Source organism: Chiloscyllium plagiosum, unplaced genomic scaffold (genome assembly GCF_037043375.1).
Source record: "Chiloscyllium plagiosum isolate Xiang-an unplaced genomic scaffold, Cpla_swu_hap1 HiC_scaffold_27, whole genome shotgun sequence".
Classification (NCBI taxonomy): domain Eukaryota; kingdom Metazoa; phylum Chordata; class Chondrichthyes; order Orectolobiformes; family Hemiscylliidae; genus Chiloscyllium; species Chiloscyllium plagiosum.
This window is the reverse complement of record NW_028270165.1, coordinates 58,024,530-58,043,416: the sequence shown is the minus strand read 5'-3', so window position 1 is coordinate 58,043,416 and position 18,887 is coordinate 58,024,530. Positions and strand designations below refer to the sequence as shown.

Sequence of the window (18,887 nt, the reverse complement as noted above, 5' to 3'; positions counted from 1 at the left end):
TGAGCCCGGCGGTAAGTTCAGGTAACCTTTATTGTGACCCAACTTTGTTACAGCTTCAGATCCCACCCTGCAAAAAGGCAGAGAAAAAGTAGCTGCGTTTTAAACAGCTCAAGGTCAAAGCACATACACTTCCCCCACCTCACATTCTTTACTAATGATTAGCATCCAGTCTTCCCTTTGTAATTTGATCCTTGGTACAGCTGTAACCCGGAAGAAGTATTGCCTCACTCAGCAATTTCAATCCAAGGATGCAACTTGGCCATCACTGTTTCAATTCCCCTACAGGTGAACTTGCTGGTGCCTCCGCAGGGCAGAGGAGCAGGTGTAAGCCTTCCTGCACTGACAGCAGGTGAACGGCCTCTTCCTGGTGTGAACCTGCCGGTGGGTCAGCACGGTGGAGACCTGGGTAAAGCACTTCCCACACTCTGGGCAGCTGAAGGGCCCCTCACCTGTGTGAACCCATTGGTGGGTCAGCAGGGTAGAGGAATTGCTGAAGGCCTTCCCACACTCGGGGCAGGGGAATGGCCTCTCCCCAGTGTGGCTGTGCCAATGAGAGTCCAGGGTAACAGAAACTTTTCCCGCAGTCACCACACTTCCATTGTTTCTCCAAAAGGTGCGATTCCTCTGTTTTCTCCATGGCTGAAGCTTCAGTTACACACAAACACGCATACAGCCCCTCCCTGCCGTCAATTCCTCTTTCCCAGCTGTATAACTGCTTCAGGCTCCACACTCAGTGCGCTGCAACAGTAGGGTGACTCATCCAGTCCCACTGATACTGAAAACATACTCAAACAGGAACCTAAAAGCTTTACTCCTTCTCACATATTAATAGTTGAAAATTATTGCGGTCCCGATGGATTGAGTGACTGTCAGACATTGACGTCAAAGTGAGAACTGCAGACGCTGGACAGTCAGAGTCGAAATGTGTGGTGCTGGAAAAGCACAACAGGTCAGGCAGCATCCAAGGAGCAGGAGAGTCAACGTTTCGGGCATAAGCCCTTCATCTGTTGATTTTGAATCTTTCGACTTCAGATCTTCAAATACTGTGCAAAAAGGGATTATAAAAATTATCACTATCAGACCAGGGTAGAAATTCTCAACAAGCAATTCTACTTTCTGTGGAATATTCTTGTCTTTTGTTATTCCACAAAATTGAAAGCACCATCCCACTCTCTCTCCCCCTCTGTTCTCACTCCGCGCTAACAAGGACGGGTTGGACCGAAGGGTCTGTTTCTGTGCTGTACATCTCTATGACTCCAGTCGCATTTGCCATCACTTGGCCCTGACCCATCTGAACCCTTCATATTCATATGACCATCCAGGCGCCTTTTAACTTGTCATCGTATCAGCACCCACCACTTCCTCTGGCAGCTCACGCCATCGCTCAAGCGACTCCACGTTGAAAGCGTCTGATCTGGTCCACCAAATGACACCAGGAAATTCTCAGATCATTCCAGATCGCATCGATACTCAGTCAGTGGCTTTCCCGATCAGGATATTGTACGTGATCAAACAGGTCAGTGGGTAGGTGATCCCCCACCTCTTAGTTCAAGTATCTCTACGAGAACTCCCTTGCTGGAGGGTCCCTTGGAGACACTTTAACTGGACTTCATTGAGTTGGAGAAATGAGTTGAGTTACTATAAATATGTTTTGCTTATTGTTGATGTCTTTTGTAAGTGGATTGAAGCCTAACCTCCTCCTAACGCTACTGCTGAGACTGTGGTGAAGATTTTGTTTAAGGAAATAATTCCCCACTTCAGTATACCTGCGTGCATTTGCTCGTACAATGGACCACACTTTGTAGGTAATATTAACGGAGAACTCTGTTCCCAGCTTTGTATTTGTCGGCAACTGCATGGTGCTTATCCTCAGGCGGCCGGCCTTGTTGAATGTTTTAACCAGATGCAAGACTAAACTTGCCAAATTAATGGCAGAGAGTGGCCTCTCCTGGTTATGATAATCCCTGTGGCCTTATTCCAGATGCGATCCATGTCTGTGGGCAAGACACGACTGTCTCCAGCTGAGAGTTTCTCTGGTCACTGCCTCCGTACCCCTTGGAACGATTCGGCTCCCTTCTGAGTCCACTTCCACCACATGACCAAAGCAATCATTGGTTATGTTCTTGCTCTAACCAATGTTTTGCGTGCCTTTCACTCCCGGGAGCGTGCGGCCTACAGCGATGCTCCCTCCCTTTCAGCCTCGTCACGGGTAGAGCCTGGTTCATTGGTGCTCGTCAAGAACTGGACTGGCAAAGGTCTCCAACCTCGTTGGGATGGCCCCTTCCAGGTTTTACTTCCCACCCCTACGGCGGTCCCAGTCGCTGGGTGCTCAGCTTGGGTCCAACTGCACCGTTGTAAATTGATTGACCGCACCAATCAAAAGGGGGGAAGAGGAGGAGAGAATCCTGGGATCTCAAAAAAAGGAGTGGACCCTGTCCAGTTGGGTTTTGAATTTTGCTGTTGTTCTAAAGTTAATCTTATTACAGATACTTGAACTAAGAGGAGGGACATGTGGGGGATCGCTTATCTCCTCACCTTTCTGATCACGTACAACATCCTGATGGGGAAAGCCACTAAGTATGGATGCGACCAGGAATGATCAGAGATTATCCACCGCCCATGCTGAGGAGATGTCGTCCAGTGCACCGGACCAGACGCCTTTGACGTGTGGAACGTGATGAAGATTGATTATTGCAATGGACCCTTACATCAGAAAGACCAGATGGTCCATCTGGACAGTAGAAATCAGTGGGAGTTACCATGTCGTTACCATGTTTTTTTGATTTTACCTGCAGACACAAGCCTAGTGAGGATAAAAATGATCAACCCCGTTATTATGGTACATATGCCCAGGAACATAGTCCCTTTTTGTAGGACGGGCCGACTCGAGAAAAGAGAAGCCTGATAGGGGAAACTCCTCAATCCACAAACAACTTATTTATACAGGCCCACAGAACGCTCTTCACCCCAGAGGCAGTAGTATGTTACTCCTCTCTATCGGGAGATGACTTACTTGCCCCGTCCCCAGTCCCCGATTCCAATCTATTCATCAGACTTCCTACTGTCGACCCTGCAAAGAGAAATATCACTTTCCAATACCTCGGGTCTGTGTACACAAACAGCTGGTCTAACACTGGCTGGGGTACAGCAGGCCATATGCGGCACATGGACCTGGAACGGAACCCTTCCCTTGTGCATTTATAGGCCTTTTCTCTTTTCAGAACCTGATACTGTCACCAAGACCATGTACAATAGAGCTAAGGGAGAGCCCAATGGGAACAGCATTCTGAGGACCGTGGGCGGTACGGTGGCACAGTGCTTAGCACTGCTGCCACACAGCTCCAGAGACCCGGGTTCAATTCCTGCCTCAGGCGACTGACTGCGTGGAGTTTGCACATTCGCCACGTGTCTGCGTGGGTTTCCTCCGGGTGCTCCAGTTTCCTCCCACAGTCCAAAGATGTGCAGGTCAGGTGAATTGGCCATGGTAAATTGCCCGTAGTGTTAGCTAAGGGGTAGATGTGTAGGGGTATGGGTGGGTTGCGCTTCGGCGGGGCGGTGTGGACTAATAGGGGAAACTCCTCAATCCACAAATAACATATTTATACAGGCCCACAGAACGCTATTCACCTCAGAGGCAGTAGTATGTTACTCCTCTCTATCGGAAGATGACTTACTTGCCCCGTCCGCAGTCTCCGATTCCAATCTATTCATCATTGTTTCCACACTGTAAGTAACCTAAACTAATCTAATCTAAAACGTCGACCCTTTACTCCTGTAAATCTGACCAGACCCCCTGCTGTAACATTTCAGTAACCTATTTTGACAAACTCTCCCTAATATACACCAAACCAGACTATTATTTCTTAAGGTAAAGGTAAAGCTACCAATTTCCTTGTCCTGGATGGCAAAGATGTCCCTCATAAGGTCACCATCGGAGCCCTTGTTCCCACAACAGTACCTTGTCCTGGCCAGTGGACAGGTCGATGGAACCTCCATCTGAGGAGGATGCAGCGGTCGGTGTCAGCCAACCTTGCTCCAATTGGAAGGATCCCAAGGGACTGGGTGACAATACAGGACACCCGATAGGCTGGGGAATCCAGAGTACCCTGGGGTTGGAAGGATCGGCAGGAGTGACAAGTTAAAAGAACCGCAATTCCCTCTTTTGCGGCCTGACCATTCGAGGAAATAAGACTAAAGAGGCTCTGGAACAGAGTAAACTGGGATTATCAGACCTGTCTTTACTCTATGCAGAATCAGTATGCCTGAGACTATATACTCGCCCGGGAGGGTGAGGTCTGCACCATTGTCCAAGATAAATGCACTATGGGCATTCCCGATCTCACTGGCAATATTAACTAAGACACAAGCAGAGATCCAGAATGACTGAAGGGACCAGTTGGGGAAACTGCAGATCAGGCTCATGGTACAATTGGCTTATCAATTTAGCTATGTCTGTTTGTCGGTGTCGGTATTGGTATTGTTCGGTATTTAATTGCTAGGCTTATGAGGTCCCTTAGTGATATAGATTTGCCCCAGAAGATGCTCCTTCTGCGATCCGATGGCTCACCCACACGTGTCGATGGCGATGATAAATATGACCAGATGAGCTGTGAAGATGGTGGTGCCGCTCTGCAGGATGTTGATGGCTGGACCACCTTGAAGGGCATTCGTTTGGACTAGCCTTCTCTTTCAGTGATCTCGGTGCAATCAAAGGGAGGAATGAGGGTATGGGCATCTGGGTGAGAAAGTCTATAGCCTTAAAACTTGTCTTTAAACATTTAGATTAAAATGTAATGCTGAATTATTGAATACATTTACTGCACTAGAAAATAAACAGGCAGGAAGGCTCAGAAAGAGGAGAGAACTTAAAGATAGGGACACCTGGGCTCACCAAGCGATAACAGGATGCTGTGAGGCAATTAAGAACGTTTGCCTCAGCATCAGTGAATCTGTGTGAACAGGACACCAAGTGATAACATTCACAGCCGTTCCCTTGTGAGACCATTTCAGTGCCGAGGCTGTTGGAAAATTAACTCTTAGTGCTTATCTGCTATGGGTTGAAATGAATTGCATTTTGGGACTTTATGATGATATTGAGTAGCCATTACTGGTTATTAAATACAAACTCTGTAAAAGGAAATATTGATAAAGCTTTACCATACTTGCTGCAGCCGAGACTCCAGTGGAGAAAACAGGCCGCGGGCATACTTCCAGCTTTGGGATGGCCACGCCCCCTTGTCCTTGTCCCGGCCCTCCTCCGCCAAAGCGACTCGTAAGTCCCGCCCCTTCTGAACGCAGATTGTAAAACCCGCCCCTCTTGGTAAAGCCCGCCCACCCAGGTGTATTTGGAAGCATTAGCTTCTGCAGCGCTGCTCCTTCTGCGGGTAGCTGTGCTGCAGGATCATAAGACACAGAATTAATAGCAAAACATGACAGTGTTATGCAACCGATGCAATATTTGGAACAAACCTGGACCGCTGCTGAGTCCTTCATCTTTTAGAATGGGTTGCAGGTTTCAGTTCATCAATATATAAATTCCGGAACTTTAGATCAGATTCCCTCCAGTGTGGAAACAGGCCCTTCGGGCCAACAAGTCCACACCGACCCGCCGAAGAGCAAAACACCCAGCCCCATTCCCCGTCACCTAACACTACGGGGCAATTTAGCTTGGCCAATTCACCCTAACCCACACGTCTTTGGACTGTGGGAGGAAACCCACACAGACGTGGTGGGGGGGGAGGGAATTGAACCGGGGGCTCTGGTGCTGTGAGGCAGCAGTGCTAACCACAAAAAAATGAGGAATAGGGATGCAAGGCAGGATTTCAGGGAGCTAGGGTGGAAGCTGAGGGTTAGAACAAACAGAGTGGTTATCTCTGGTTTGTTGCCTCCTTTCCCAGGTATCTGACCCTTGTCTTTCGTGTCCTCCCCTACTCTTCCTGTTATCCCTTGATCCCAGTCTCCTTTTTGTTATTTCTTCTCCTGCCTCCACCATCATTTTGGCTTTCTGTTTCTGCTTCTCGTCTTCCCTTTTCACATACACTTTCTGTGCCTCACGTAACAGCTCTTCCATCTGTCTTTCACTCCATCCATCTAATTTCTGTAATTTCTTTTGTATGTCCGGCCATGATTTAGTTACAAACTGGACCTTTAAGAGTCCCTGTGCTGTCTGATTATCGGGATCCATTCCCAAACACTTCCTTGTGGCCTCCTTGAGCCTTTTAAGAAATGCCAAGTGGTTTCATCCTTTTCTTGTCGTACTTCAAAGGCCTGAACAAAGTTTTATGATCTTGGTGCCGCCTCTTTAATTCCTAATATTCCCATTTCTCATAGATCCCGCATTGACTCCCGATCTTCTCTGTCATTATTTTCCCAATGAGGGTCAACATTTGGGAATTTCTGTTCTGCTGGGGCCCCTTCTTCCCCAACTGGGTGCCTCTTTTCCCATTCCTATAAAGCTGCTTTCCTAATCATACCTCGTTCTTCCCCTGAAAATAACGTTCCTAAAATTGCCATCAGTTCTCCCCAGGTATATAAATTAGGCCCTAGGAATTGCTCTAATTGTTCGGCTCGTCCAACCGGATCCTCTATTAAACTTTTCATTTCCTTTGTAAAGACCCTAACTTCACTGCTAGTTAAGGGAGCGTTTACATATCCGATTGTACCTTCCCCAATCGGAACCTCTCGTAAGGGACATAACACCCCCCCCCCAGGGTTTTCCATCTTTTAGTTCAGAGTCCGTTCCCATTTCTGTGTCTGGACTCAGTTCTACTTTGGGAGCTGGAGGCTCGTTCCGGGGAGTAGTATATGGGGGCGGCAAACACGTTAAGGGATCCCATTGTGGCTTCCCTTGTTCATTCTTTTTCTGTTCTTTCCCTGATTCCTCCCTATTCATGGGACATAATTTTACTCCCGCACTCCCTATCCAACAAGCCGCATAATCGGACTCTTTTTGACTGTACACTTCTTTCCGATTGACATATATATTAAGACCTTGACACAGCCAATCCTCATCGGACCCAAATATGGGCCAAAAAATACCAGGCGCCTTAATACTTTATCTAGTCCAGACAAAACAACAATAGTAGTTTACCATTATAGCCTTATCTTTCCCCCGTGTCGGGGAGTTGTGTTCCCAATTTCCCAACATTCTCCCCAAAGGACTGTTGGGTGAAATATATTCCCCTTTAACGTTATTTACAGATCGATCGTTACCCAGCCAACTCCCCGTGCCTCCCATTGTTGCTAATTTAATTAATCTTAACGAGGTCCGGTGTCACCTTCTTCCACACCCCCTTCAGGGTCCTGACTAGATACATTACTCGTCCAATTAATCTGATTAACTATATGCTTTTTGAGACTTCAACTGTTCTCCATAAATCACTTTTATGGAAGGATAAAAGAGATTAGTTAGAAACTGATAGTAAGGCAGTCATGACCTGTAAAAAGAACAGGAGTTAACATTTTATTTCATTATCTGTAAAATCCTTAACCTGAAAAGAAATCATGTTAAAATTTCCATAGTAGAAATCAGATTCAAAACAGTCCCGGATCTCAAGCTCCAGGGAACAAAGCAAAAACATTCAATCACCAACAAACAAATGTGCATTCAAACCAAATCACAACGGGTTAAACTTTCTAGTTGCTGTACAGCTCTTTCTCTCTCACACACACACACACACACAGACACCGTGTCTCACAGACACTTTGAGCTTTCCGCAACAACTCCTCTAGCTTTTGAATATTCATCTGGACGTCTGGTCATAAGTTAGTTATGAAGGGCATCCTCAGTAGCCCTTCAACTACTAGCCCTTCTGACACTGGCTGTTTTCCATTGACATATGCTTAATTTTATATATTGCCAATTCCCCATACTTTTATATGTCCCGACCACCAAGGCAAGACATAAAAGGTCTCTCTTCTGACCTTGGTCTGTGCACAGAGTTACCTGGTCATTTCGGTGCGCCCCGTCCCGCAGCAATTCTTGCAGTAAATACCGCTGCCCCCAGTCGCCCGGATATATCCTTGAAGACCTTTCCCTACCTGGTTCCTGTGCACAAGAGTGGCCCGACCTAACCCGCCGCGTCTGCCCGCCTTGTTTCCAGGGTCTCCCAGTCCGGATCGTACTCGCCCAAACCGCGAGCGACAAGCAAGGGAGTCGAAGATCACCGAAATCGGCGAGGTGCACCTCCCCGGTCATCCCAAGAGTGTCGAGCGGTCTGAGTCCTGGATCCCGGAACGAGGCCCCCAATTGTGAGAAACAGAACTCACTCACAAATCAATCAGCCTGAGACAAATCAATCTTGGAAACAAGAACAATTTATTACAGTCTTCTAAGTACTGGACGCTTCTGCAATCAAGCAGAAATGCGTGCCAAAACAGAGCCTGTTCGCTTTCTTATTCAGTTTACAAGTTGCGGAATCACTTTATTGCGGAATCACTTTACTTCAGCTTTATTGTGAAATGCCCCCGCTGCTTCTTCTTGTGGACCACTACAACACTTTAAAGTTATTTCCTAGCTTAAATCTATTTTCTTTAAAAGACCCTCTATATTCATTAAAGTCTTAGCCTTAAGTATGCTACATGGTACAAGAATTCCTCGACCGTTTGTATAATGTTCCCCTTCCCTTCCCCCCACTACACCCCCTCACCCATCTGCAAAAACATTTCTAATCTCCCACAGAAAGAGGGATAGGGATGTAAGGCAGGATTTCAGGGAGCAGGGTGAAAGCTGAGGGCTAGAACAAACAGAGTGGTTATCTCTGGTTTGTTTCCCGTGCCACGTGATAGCAAGGCAAGGAATAGGGAGATATATCAGCTGAACACCTGGCTGCAAGGATGGTGCAGGAGGGAGGGTTTCAGGTTTTTGGATAATTGGGGAAGGTGGGACTTGTACAAACAGGACAGTCTTCACTTGAACCAGAGGGGTACTAATATCCTGGGTGGGAAATTTGCTGGTGCTATTCGGGTGGGTTTAAACTAGCTCAGCAGGGGGATGGGAACCGGGGGGGTGTAGCTGCAATGCACAGGAGGATGAGAGTAGGAAGGACAGGGACAGGATTTCAGGGTCACAGGAATGTGCTGGCAGACAGTGAAGTGATTTGAAGTGTGTCTACTTCAACGCCAGAGTATCCGCAATAAAGTCGGTGAGCTTGCAGCACGGATAGGTACCTGGGACTTGGATGTTGTGGCCATTTCGGAGACATGGAGAGAGCAGGGTGAGGAATGGATGTTGCAGGTTCCAGGGTTTTTATCTTTCATTAAGAACAGCCAAGGCGGTAAAAGAGGGAAAGGCGTGGCCTTGTTAGTCAAGGATAGTATAACGGTGGCTGACAGAACTTTTGATGAGGACTGTTCTACTGAGGTAATGTGGGCTGAGGTTAGAAACAGGAGAGGAGAGGTCACACTGCTTGCAGTTTTTTTTATAGGCCTCCGCAGAGTTCCAGGGAGATGGAAGAGGGGATTAGCAAAATTATTCTGGGTAGGAGTGAAAGGAACAGGCTGGTCATTATGGGGGACTTTAACTTCCCCAACATTGACTGGAAATGCTTTCATTCTAGTACGTCGTATGGATCATTTTTTGTCCAGTGTGTGCAGGAGGGCTTTCTGACACAGTATGTCGAAGGGCCGACAAGAAGGGAGGTCACACTGGATCTGGTGCTTGGTAACGAACCAGGCCAGGTGTTTGATTTAGTGGAAGGTGAGTACTTTGGAGAGAGTGACCATAATTCAGTTAGGTTTCATTTAGCGATGTAAAGGGATAGGAACATGCCACAGGTCAAGAGTTATTGATGGGGCAAGGGCAATTATAATGCAATTATGCAAGACTTAGGATGCATAGAATAGGGTAGCAAAATGCAGGGGATGGGAACAATTGAAATGTGGAGCTGGTTTAAGGAACAGATATTGTGTGCCCTTGATAGGTATGTCCCTGTCAGGCAGGAAGTGATAAGGTAAGGGAACCGTGGTTTACAACAGAAATTGCATCTCTTGTTACAAAGAAGAAGGAGGCTTACGTGTTGATGAGGCAAGATGGTTCAGATGAGGTGATGGAGAGTTACAGATCAGCTAGGAAGGATTTAAAGAGAGAGTTAAGAGCAAAGAGAGGACATGAGCAGTCGTTACCAAATAGAATAAAGGAGAACCTAAAGCTTTCTATAGGTATGTGAGGAATAAAAGGATGATTAGGGTAGAAATAGGGCTAATCAAAGACAGAAGTGGGAAGTTGAGTGTGGGCCCTGTGGAGATTGGAGAGGTGTTAATGAATATCTCTCATCGGTCTTCACTCAGGAAAAGGAGAATATTGTAGAGGAGAAGAATGAGGTACGAGATATTAGACTCAAAAGGATCGAGGTTAGTTGCACACAGGTGTTATCAATTCTAGAAGGAGTGAAAGTAGCCCCGATGGGATTTATCCAAGGATTCTCTGGGAAGCGAGGGAGGAGATAGCAGAGCCTTTGGTTTTAATATTTGAGTCGTCATTGTCTACAGGTTTAGTGAGCCTTACTTCTGTTGAAGAAAAGCTTTTGGAAAGGAATATTAGAGATAGGATTTATAATCATCTAGCAAGCAACAATTTGATTTCAGATAGTCAATATGGTTTCATCAAGGGCAGATCGTGTCTCACAAACCTTATTGAGTTTTTTGAGAAGGTGACCAAGCATGTAGATGAGGATAGGGCAGTTGACGTGGTGTACATGGACCTCAGTAAAGGTTCCACATGGTAGGCTGTTGGAGAAAATGCAGAGGCATGGGATTGAGGGTGATTTAGCAGTTTGGATTAGAAACTGGCATTCTGAAAGAAGGCAGCGAGTGGTGGTTTATGGAAAATATTCAGCCTGGAGTCCGGTTACTAGTGGTGTGCCACAAGGATCTGTTTTGGGACTACTGTGGTTTGTCATTTTTAAAATGACTTAGGTGCAGGCATAGGTGGATGGATTAGCAGAATTGGGCTGAGAGGTGGCAAATGGAGTTCAATGCAGTTAAATGTGAGGTGATTCACTTTGGGAAGAATAACAGGAAGACAGTGATCTTGGAGTCCATGTGCATAGATCCCTGAAAGTTGCCACTCAGGTGGATAGTTCTGTGAAGAAGGCATACAGTGTGTTAGGTTTCGTTCGTAGAGGGATTGAGTTCCGGGGAACCGCAATATCACGCTGCAACTATACAAAACGCCAGTGCGGCCACACTTGGAATATTGTGTATAGTTTTGGTCCCCATATTTCAGAAAGGATGTGGGAAGCATTGGAAACGGTGCAGAAGAGATTTACCAGGTTGTTGCCTGGTCTGGAGGGAGGGTCTTATGAGGAAAGGCTGAGAGACTTGGGTCCGTTCTCATTGCAAAGAAGAAGGCTAAGAGGGGATTTGATAGAGACATATAAGATGATCAGAGGATTAGATAGGGTAGACAGTGAAAGAATCTTTCCTAGGATGGTGACATCAGCTTGTACGAGGGGGCATAACTAGAAGCTGAAGGGTGATAGATTTAAGACAGATGTCAGAGGCAAGTCCTTTATGCAGAGTGTGGTAAGGGTGTGGAATTCCCTACCTGCTAAGGTAGTCAACTCAGCCACATTAGGGAGATTTAAACAATCCTTAGATAAGCGCATGGTTGATTTTGGGATAGTATCAGGGAACGAGCTGAGAATAGTTCACAGGTCGCGTAACATCGAGGGCTGAAGGGCCTGTTGTGCGCTGTATTGTTCTATGTTCTTTGTTCTATGTTCTAAACTTAGTGCAGGAGGCTGAAAGAAATGAACAGCTTTAAAACAAAAACCTCTTGGAGCTCAAAGCTTTCAATGAGAGTCTGAGCCCAGTGGTAAGTTCAGGTAACCTTTATTGCAACCAAACTTTGTTACAGCTTCAGATCCCCCCAGCAAAAAGGCAGAGAAAAAGCAGTTGCTTTTTGAGCACCTCAAGGTCAAAGTGCACACACCACACCTCCCCTGTCCCACCCCCCTCACTGTCTTTACTATTGGCCAGCACCAAGTTGTCCCTTTGTAATCGGATCCTTGGTACAGCCGTAACCCGGAGGAAGTATTGCCTCACTCAGCAATTTCAACCCATATCCTGTCTCCAAGTAAGTTTCTCCCCGCTCATTTGCCAGGAAGGGGCAGTGTAGTGTCAACCAGACTGCTGTGGGTATGGAGTCACGTGTAGGCCAGACCGGGTAAAGGATGCAGCTGGAACGACAGAGTGAATCCTTTCCCACAATGGCGGTTCCCTTCCCTAACAAGGGAGAGAGTGAATCAGATGGGGGCTTTCTCCCCCGCACCACCCCCTCCCTGAAACGGTCTCATCGTTAGATTCCGAACTCCACATTTCTGACCGAATGCCAACTCTGCCATCTGTCATGGCGGGATTCGAACCCAGGAGTCCCCAGAACCGGGTTGATGGTCCAATCGATAATGGCACTCAGCTGTCACTCCTTCAATCCCTCTGCGATGGCACGTGAACTCGCTGGTGCTCCTGCAGGTGGGAGGAGTAGGTGAAGCCCTTCCCGCACTGAGAGCAGGTGAACGGCCTCTCCCTGGTGTGGATCCATTGATGCCTCAGCAGGGTGGAAGATGTGCTGAAGCCCTTTCCACACTTGGGGCAGCTGAAGGGCCTCTCTCCCGTGTGGACCCGCTGGTGAGTCAGCAGGTGGGACGAATACCTGAAGGCCTTCCTGCACTCGGGGCAGCTGAAGGGCCTCTCCCCCGTGTGGACCCGCCAGTGGGTCAGCAGATGGGAGGAATGCCTGAAGCCCTTCCCGCACTGAGAGCAGGTGAAGGGCCTCTCCCCCATGTGGACCCGCTGGTGGGTCAGCAGGTGGGAGGAGCAGGTGAAGCCCTTCCTGCACTGAGAGCAACTGAACTGCCTCTCCTCCATGTGGACACCCTGGTGCCTCAGCATGGTGGAGGCCTGTGTAAAGGCCTTCCCACACTCGGGGCAGCTGAAGGGCCTCTCCCCTGTGTGGACCCGCTGGTGCCTCAGCAGGGCGGAGGAGCAGGTGAAGCCCTTCCCGCACTGAGAGCAGGTGAACGGTCTCTCCCCGGTGTGGACATGCTGGTGGGTCAGCAGGGAGGAGGAATTGCTGAAGGCCTTCCCACACTCGGGGCAGCTGAAGGGCCTCTCCCCCGTGTGGACCCGCCGGTGGGTCAGCAGGTGGGAGGAATCGCTGAAGGCCATCCTGCACTGAGAGCAGGTGAACGGCCTCTCCCCCGTGTGGACACGCTGGTGCCTCCGCAGGGAGGAGGAATCGCTGAAGGCCTTCCCACACTTGGGGCAGCTGAAGGGCCTTTCCCCCGTGTGGACCCGCCGGTGGGTCAGCAGGTGGGAGGAATTGCTGAAGGCCTTCCCACACTCTGGGCAGCTGAAGGGCCTCTCCCCCGTGTGGACCCGCTTGTGGCTCCGCAGGTTAGAGGAGCAGGTGAAGCCCTTCCCGCACTGAGAGCAGCTGAAGGGCCTCTCCCCCGTATGGACATGCTGGTGGGCCAACAGGGTAGAGGAATTGCTGAAGGCCTTCCCGCACTCGGGGCAGCTGAATGGCCTCTCCCCTGTGTGGACACGCTGGTGCCTCAGCAGGTGGGAGGAATACCTGAAGCCCTTCCTGCACTGAGCGCAAATGAAGGGCCTCTCCTCCGTATGGACCTGCTGGTGGGTCAGCAGGTGGGAGGAGCAGGTGAAGCCCTTCCCACACTGAGAACAGGTGAACGGCCTCTCCCCCGTGTGGACCCGCCGGTGCCTCAGCAGGGTGGAGGAATTGCTGAAGGCCTTCCCACACTCTCGGCAGGTGAAGGGCCTTTCCCCCGTGTGGACACGCTGGTGCCTCAGCAGGGTGGAGGCCTGGGTAAAGGCCTTCCCGCATTCTGGGCAGCTGAAGGGCCTCTCCCCCGTGTGGACCCGCTGGTGGGTCAGCAGGGTGGAGGCCTGGGAAAAGGCCTTCCCGCACTCTTGGCAGCTGAAGGGCCTCTCCCCTGTGTGGACCCGCTGGTGGGTCAGCAGGTGGGAGGATGTGCTGAAGGCCTTCCCGCACTCTGGGCAGCTGAAGGGCCTCGTCCCCGTGTGTTTCTGCTGGTGGGCCAACAAGTGGGAGGAATGTCTGAAGGCCTTCCCGCAGTCGGTGCAGGGGAATGACCTCTCCCCGGTGTGACTGCGCCGATGAGTCTCCAGGGCAGACGGGACACGGAAACCTTTTCCACAGTCGCCACACTTCCACGGTTCCTCTACAGGGCGGGATTCCTCAGGTTTCTCCATGGCCACAGCTTCAGCTGCACACAAACACGTGTAGAGCCCCTCCCTGCCGTGAAATCCCCTTCCCAGGCAGTATAACTGTTTCAGGCTCCACACACAGTGCGCTGCAACAGTGGGGGCTCTCGTCCAGTCCCACTGATGCTGAAAACGTCCTCAAACAGGAACCAAAAAGCGTTGATCCCTCTCACAGAAATCACAGTCAAAAATCGTTGCGGTCACGATTGATTGTGTGACTGTCAGACATTGACATCAAAGTGAGGACTGCAGACGCTGGAGAGTCAGTCAAAAAATGTGGCGTTGGAAAAGCACAGCAGGTCAGGCAGCATCTGAGGAGCAGGAGAGTCAATGTTTCGGGCATAAGCCCTTCATCCGTTGATTTGGAAACTTCCCTCTTCAGATTTTCAACTACTCTGCAAAAGGAGATTACAAAAGTCATCACTATCAGTGCAGGGTAGAAATTCAGAACAAGTAATTCTACTTTCTGTGGAATATTCTTTTGTTGTTCCACAAAATTGAAAGCACCATCCCACTCTCTCTCCCCCTCTGTTCTCACTCCGCTCTATCTAATTCTCCTGAAGGTGCTGATTCAGGATCTTACAGGGGCAGAAAAGCAAAAACGTCAAGACTGACATCTCTCTGAATTTTGGATACCTCCACCTGAAAGTTAATATCTTTCACAACACTGGGATCCTGCTGAGAGTGAGCAGGTCTGATTTTGGGAAGCAAAAAAAAAGTGTCAATTCAGGGTAAACCTGCAACGCAGCTTCTTGAGGAAGGACCAGACACAAAATGGTTATCGACCCCGGGAAGGTGGGAGCAAAATGAGACGTCAAGGCATTAACACCGACACACTTCAGTCAAACTCTTCTGCTCGCAGTCAGGGCAAAACATGCTCTGAAAGTCCAGCCTTCACAACCACACTTCTGCTTCCACTGAAGACAATTAGAATCATACAGCACGGAAACAGACCCTTTGACTCAACCTGCCCAGATATCCTAAATTAATCTAGTCACGTTTGCCATCACTTGGCCTCTATATGGGCCGGGTGCTGGCAGCTGGGACTAAATTGGGTTGGCTATCTTGTCAGCAAGGACGGGTTGGACCGAAGGGTCTGTTTCTGTGCTGTACATCTCTGACTCCAGTTGCATTTGCCATCACTTGGCCCTGACCCATCTGAACCCTTCATATTCAGATGCCCGTCCAGGAGCCTTTTAACTTGTCATCGTACCAGCACCCACCACTTCCTCTGGCAGCTCACACCTTCGTTCAAGCGACTCCACGTTGAAAGCAACTGGTCTGGTGCACCAGATGACATCAGGATAATCTTAGATCATTCCAGATCACATCGATACTCAGTCAGTGGCTTTCCCGATCAGGATGTTGTACGTGATCAAGCAGGTCAGTGGGTAGGCGATCCGCCACCTCTTAGTTCAAGTATCTCTACGAGAACTCCCTTGCTGGAGGGTCCCTTGGAGACACTTCAACTGGACTTCATTGAGTTGGAGAAATGAGTTGAGTTGCTGTAAATATGTTTTGCTTATTGCTGATGTCTTTTGTAAGTGGATTGAAGCCTAACCTCCTCCTAACGCTACTGGTGAGACTGTGGTGAAGATTTTGTTTAAGGAAATAATTCCCCGCTTCAGTATACCTGCGTGCATCAGCTCGGTCAATGGACCAACTTTGTAGGTAATATTAACGGAAAACTCTGTTCCCAGCTTTGTATTTGTCGGCAACTGCATGGTGCTTATCATCCTCAGGCGGCTGGCATTGTTGAATGTTTTAACCAAACTCAAGACTAAACTTGCCAAATTAATAGCAGAGTCTGGCCTCTCCTGGTTATGCTAATCCCTGTGGCCTTATTTCAGATGCGATCCATATCTGCGGGCAAGACACGACTGTCTCCAGCTGAGAGTCTCTCTGGTCACCGCCTCCATACTCTGGGAACGATTCGACTCCCTTCTGAGTCCACTTCCACCAAATGACCGAAACAATAATTGGTTATGTTCTTCCTCTAACTAGTGTTATGCGTGCCTTTCACTCCCAGGAGCGTGTGGCCTACAGCGATGTTCCCTCACTTTCAGCCTCGTCACGGGTAGAGCCTGGTTCATTGGTGCTCGTCAAGAACTGCTGGAAATGTGTTGCTGGAAAAGCGCAGCAGGTCAGGCAGCATCCAGGGAACAGGAGAATCGACGTTTCGGGCATAAGCCCTTCTTCAGGAATCAAGACCTGGACTGGCAAAGGTCTCCAACCTCGTTGGGGTGGCCCCTTCCAGGTTTTACTTCCCACCCCTACGGCGGTCAAAGTTACTGGGCACTCAGCTTGGGTCCAACTGCACTATTGTAAATAGATTGACCGCACCAATCAAAAGGGGGAAGTGGAGGAGAGAATCCTGGAATCCCAACAAAAGGAGTGGACCCTGTCCAGTTGGGTTTTTGAATTTTGCTGTTGTTCTAATGTTAATCTTATTGCAGATACTTGAACTAAGAGGAGGGACATGTGGGGGATCGCCTATCTCCTCACCTTTCTGATCACGTACAACATCCTGATGGGGAAAGCCACTAAGTATGGATGCGACCAGGAATGATCAGAGATTATCCACCACCCATGCTGAGGAGATGTCGTCCAGTGCACCGGACCAGGCGCCTTAGACGTGTGGAACGTGATGAAGATTGATTATTGCAATGGACTCTTACATCAGAAAGACCAGATGGTCCATCTGGACAGTAGAAATCAGTGGGAGTCACCATGTCGTTACCATGTGTTTTTGATTTTACCTGCAGACGCAAGCCTAGTGAGGATAAAAATGATCAACCGGTGTTATGGTAAATATTTTAAGGACGTCCAGGAACACCATCCCATTTTGCAGGTCGGGCCTACTTGAGAAAAGGGAAGCCTGATAGGGGAAACTCCTCAATCCACAAAGAACTTATTTATACAGGCCCACAGAACGCTCTTCACCACAGAGGCAGTAGTATGTTACTCCTCTCTATCGGGAGATGACTTACTTGCCCCGTCCCCAGTCCCCAATTCCATTCCATTCGTCAGACTTCCCACTGCCGACCCTGCAAAGAGAAATGTCACTTTCCAATAGCTCTGCTCTGTGTATACAAACAGCTGGTGTAACACCGGCTGGGGTACAGCAGCCTTATGCGGCACATGGACCTGGAACGGAACCCTTCCCTTGCGCATTTATAGGCCTTTTCTCTTTTCAGAACCTGATACTGTCACCAAGACCATGTACAATAGAGCTAAGGGAGAGCCCAATGGGAACAGCATTCTGAGGACCATTGTCTCCCATACAATGCGAGTGCTCAAGTCACTTGGCCCATTTTTTACAGCGCTCAAGCGACTCCTCTTGCAAAACGTCGACCCTTTACTCTTTATGGGCGGCACGGAACCCTTTATGGGCGGCACGGTGGCACAGTGGTTAGCACTGCTGCCTCGCAGCGCCAGAGACCCGGGTTCGATTCCCGCCTCAGGCAACTGACTGTGTGGAGTTTGCACGTTCTCCCCGTGTCTGCGTGGGTTTCCTCCGGGGGCTCCGGTTTCCTCCCACAGTCCAAAGATGTGCAAGTCAGGTGAATTGGCCATGCTAAATTGCCCGTAGTGTTAGGTAAAGGGGTAAATGTAGGGGTATGGGTGGGTTACGCTTCGGCGGGTCGGTGTGGACTTGTTGGGCCGAAGGGCCTGTTTCCACACTGTCAGTAATCTGTAAGTAATCTAATCTTTACTCCTGTAGACCTGACCAGACCCCCTGCTGTAACATTTCAGTAACCTATTTTGACAAACTCTCCCTAATATACACCAAACCAGACTATTATTTCTTCAGCTAAGGTAAAGCTACCAATTTCCTTGTCCTGGATGGCAAAGATGTCCCTCATATGGTCACTATCGGAGCCCTTGTTCCCACAACAGTAACTTGTCCTGGCCAGTGGACAAGTCGATGGAACCTCCATCTGAGGAGGATGCAGCGGTCGGTCTCAGCCAACCTTGCTCCAACTGGAAGGATCCCAAGGGACTGGGTGACAATATAGGACACCCGATAGGCTGGGGAATCCAGAGTACCCTGAGGTTGGAAGGATCGGCAGGAGTGACAAGTCAACAGAACCGCAACTCCCTCTTTGAAGGCCTGACCTTTCGAGGAAATAAGACTAAAGAGGCTCTGGAACATAGTAAACTGGGATTATCAGACCTGTGTCTTTACTCTGTGCAGAATCAGTATGCCTTAGACTATATACTTGCCGAGGAGGATGAGGTCTGCACCATTGTCCAAGATAAATGCACTATGGCCATTCCCGATCTCACTGGCAATATTACTAAGATACAAGAAGAGATCGAGGCATTCCTTGACGGAATGACTGAAGGGACCAGTTGGGGAAACTGCAGATCGGCTGATGGTACAATTGGCTTATCAATTTAGCTATGTTTGTTTGTCGATATTGGTATTGTTAGGTATTTAATTGCTACGCTGATGAGGTCCCTTAGTGATATAGATTTGCCCCAGAAGATGCTGCTTTCGCGATCTGATGGCTCACCCACACGTGTCGAAGGCGATGATAAATATGACAAATGAGCTGCGAAGATGGTGGTGCCGCTCTGCAGGATGTTGATGGCTGGACCACCTTGAAGGGCATTTGTTTAGACTAGCCTTCGCT

The 18,887-nt window shown here is 48.9% G+C and overlaps 1 protein-coding gene, 1 long non-coding RNA gene and 1 pseudogene across 3 annotated transcripts in view; all 3 read right to left on the bottom strand.

Moving 5' to 3' along the window:
- LOC148144247 (uncharacterized) overlaps positions 1 to 18,887 on the bottom strand; it is a 37,249-nt gene that overhangs the window by 17,799 nt on the left and 563 nt on the right. The window contains exon 2 of the mRNA XM_087974661.1: positions 12,942 to 14,642. Within this exon, the coding sequence (XP_087830787.1) occupies positions 12,942 to 14,235 (1,294 nt within the window). The 5' untranslated portion in view covers positions 14,236 to 14,642. The remainder of the gene's footprint in view (positions 1 to 12,941; positions 14,643 to 18,887) is intronic.
- Positions 13 to 5,289, bottom strand: LOC148144248 (uncharacterized). Its single transcript, XR_015751431.1, has 2 exons — positions 5,158 to 5,289; positions 13 to 1,043 (listed from the first exon to the last, which is right to left on the bottom strand). It is a non-coding gene; the product is annotated as an uncharacterized LOC148144248 (long non-coding RNA).
- LOC148144246 (uncharacterized) overlaps positions 14,638 to 18,887 on the bottom strand; it is a 79,636-nt pseudogene continuing 75,386 nt past the window's right edge. Inside the window, exons 3-4 of the transcript XR_015751674.1 lie at positions 17,238 to 17,294; positions 14,638 to 14,642 (exon numbers count right to left, since the gene is read on the bottom strand). The product of XR_015751674.1 is annotated as an uncharacterized LOC148144246 (transcript). The remainder of the gene's footprint in view (positions 14,643 to 17,237; positions 17,295 to 18,887) is intronic.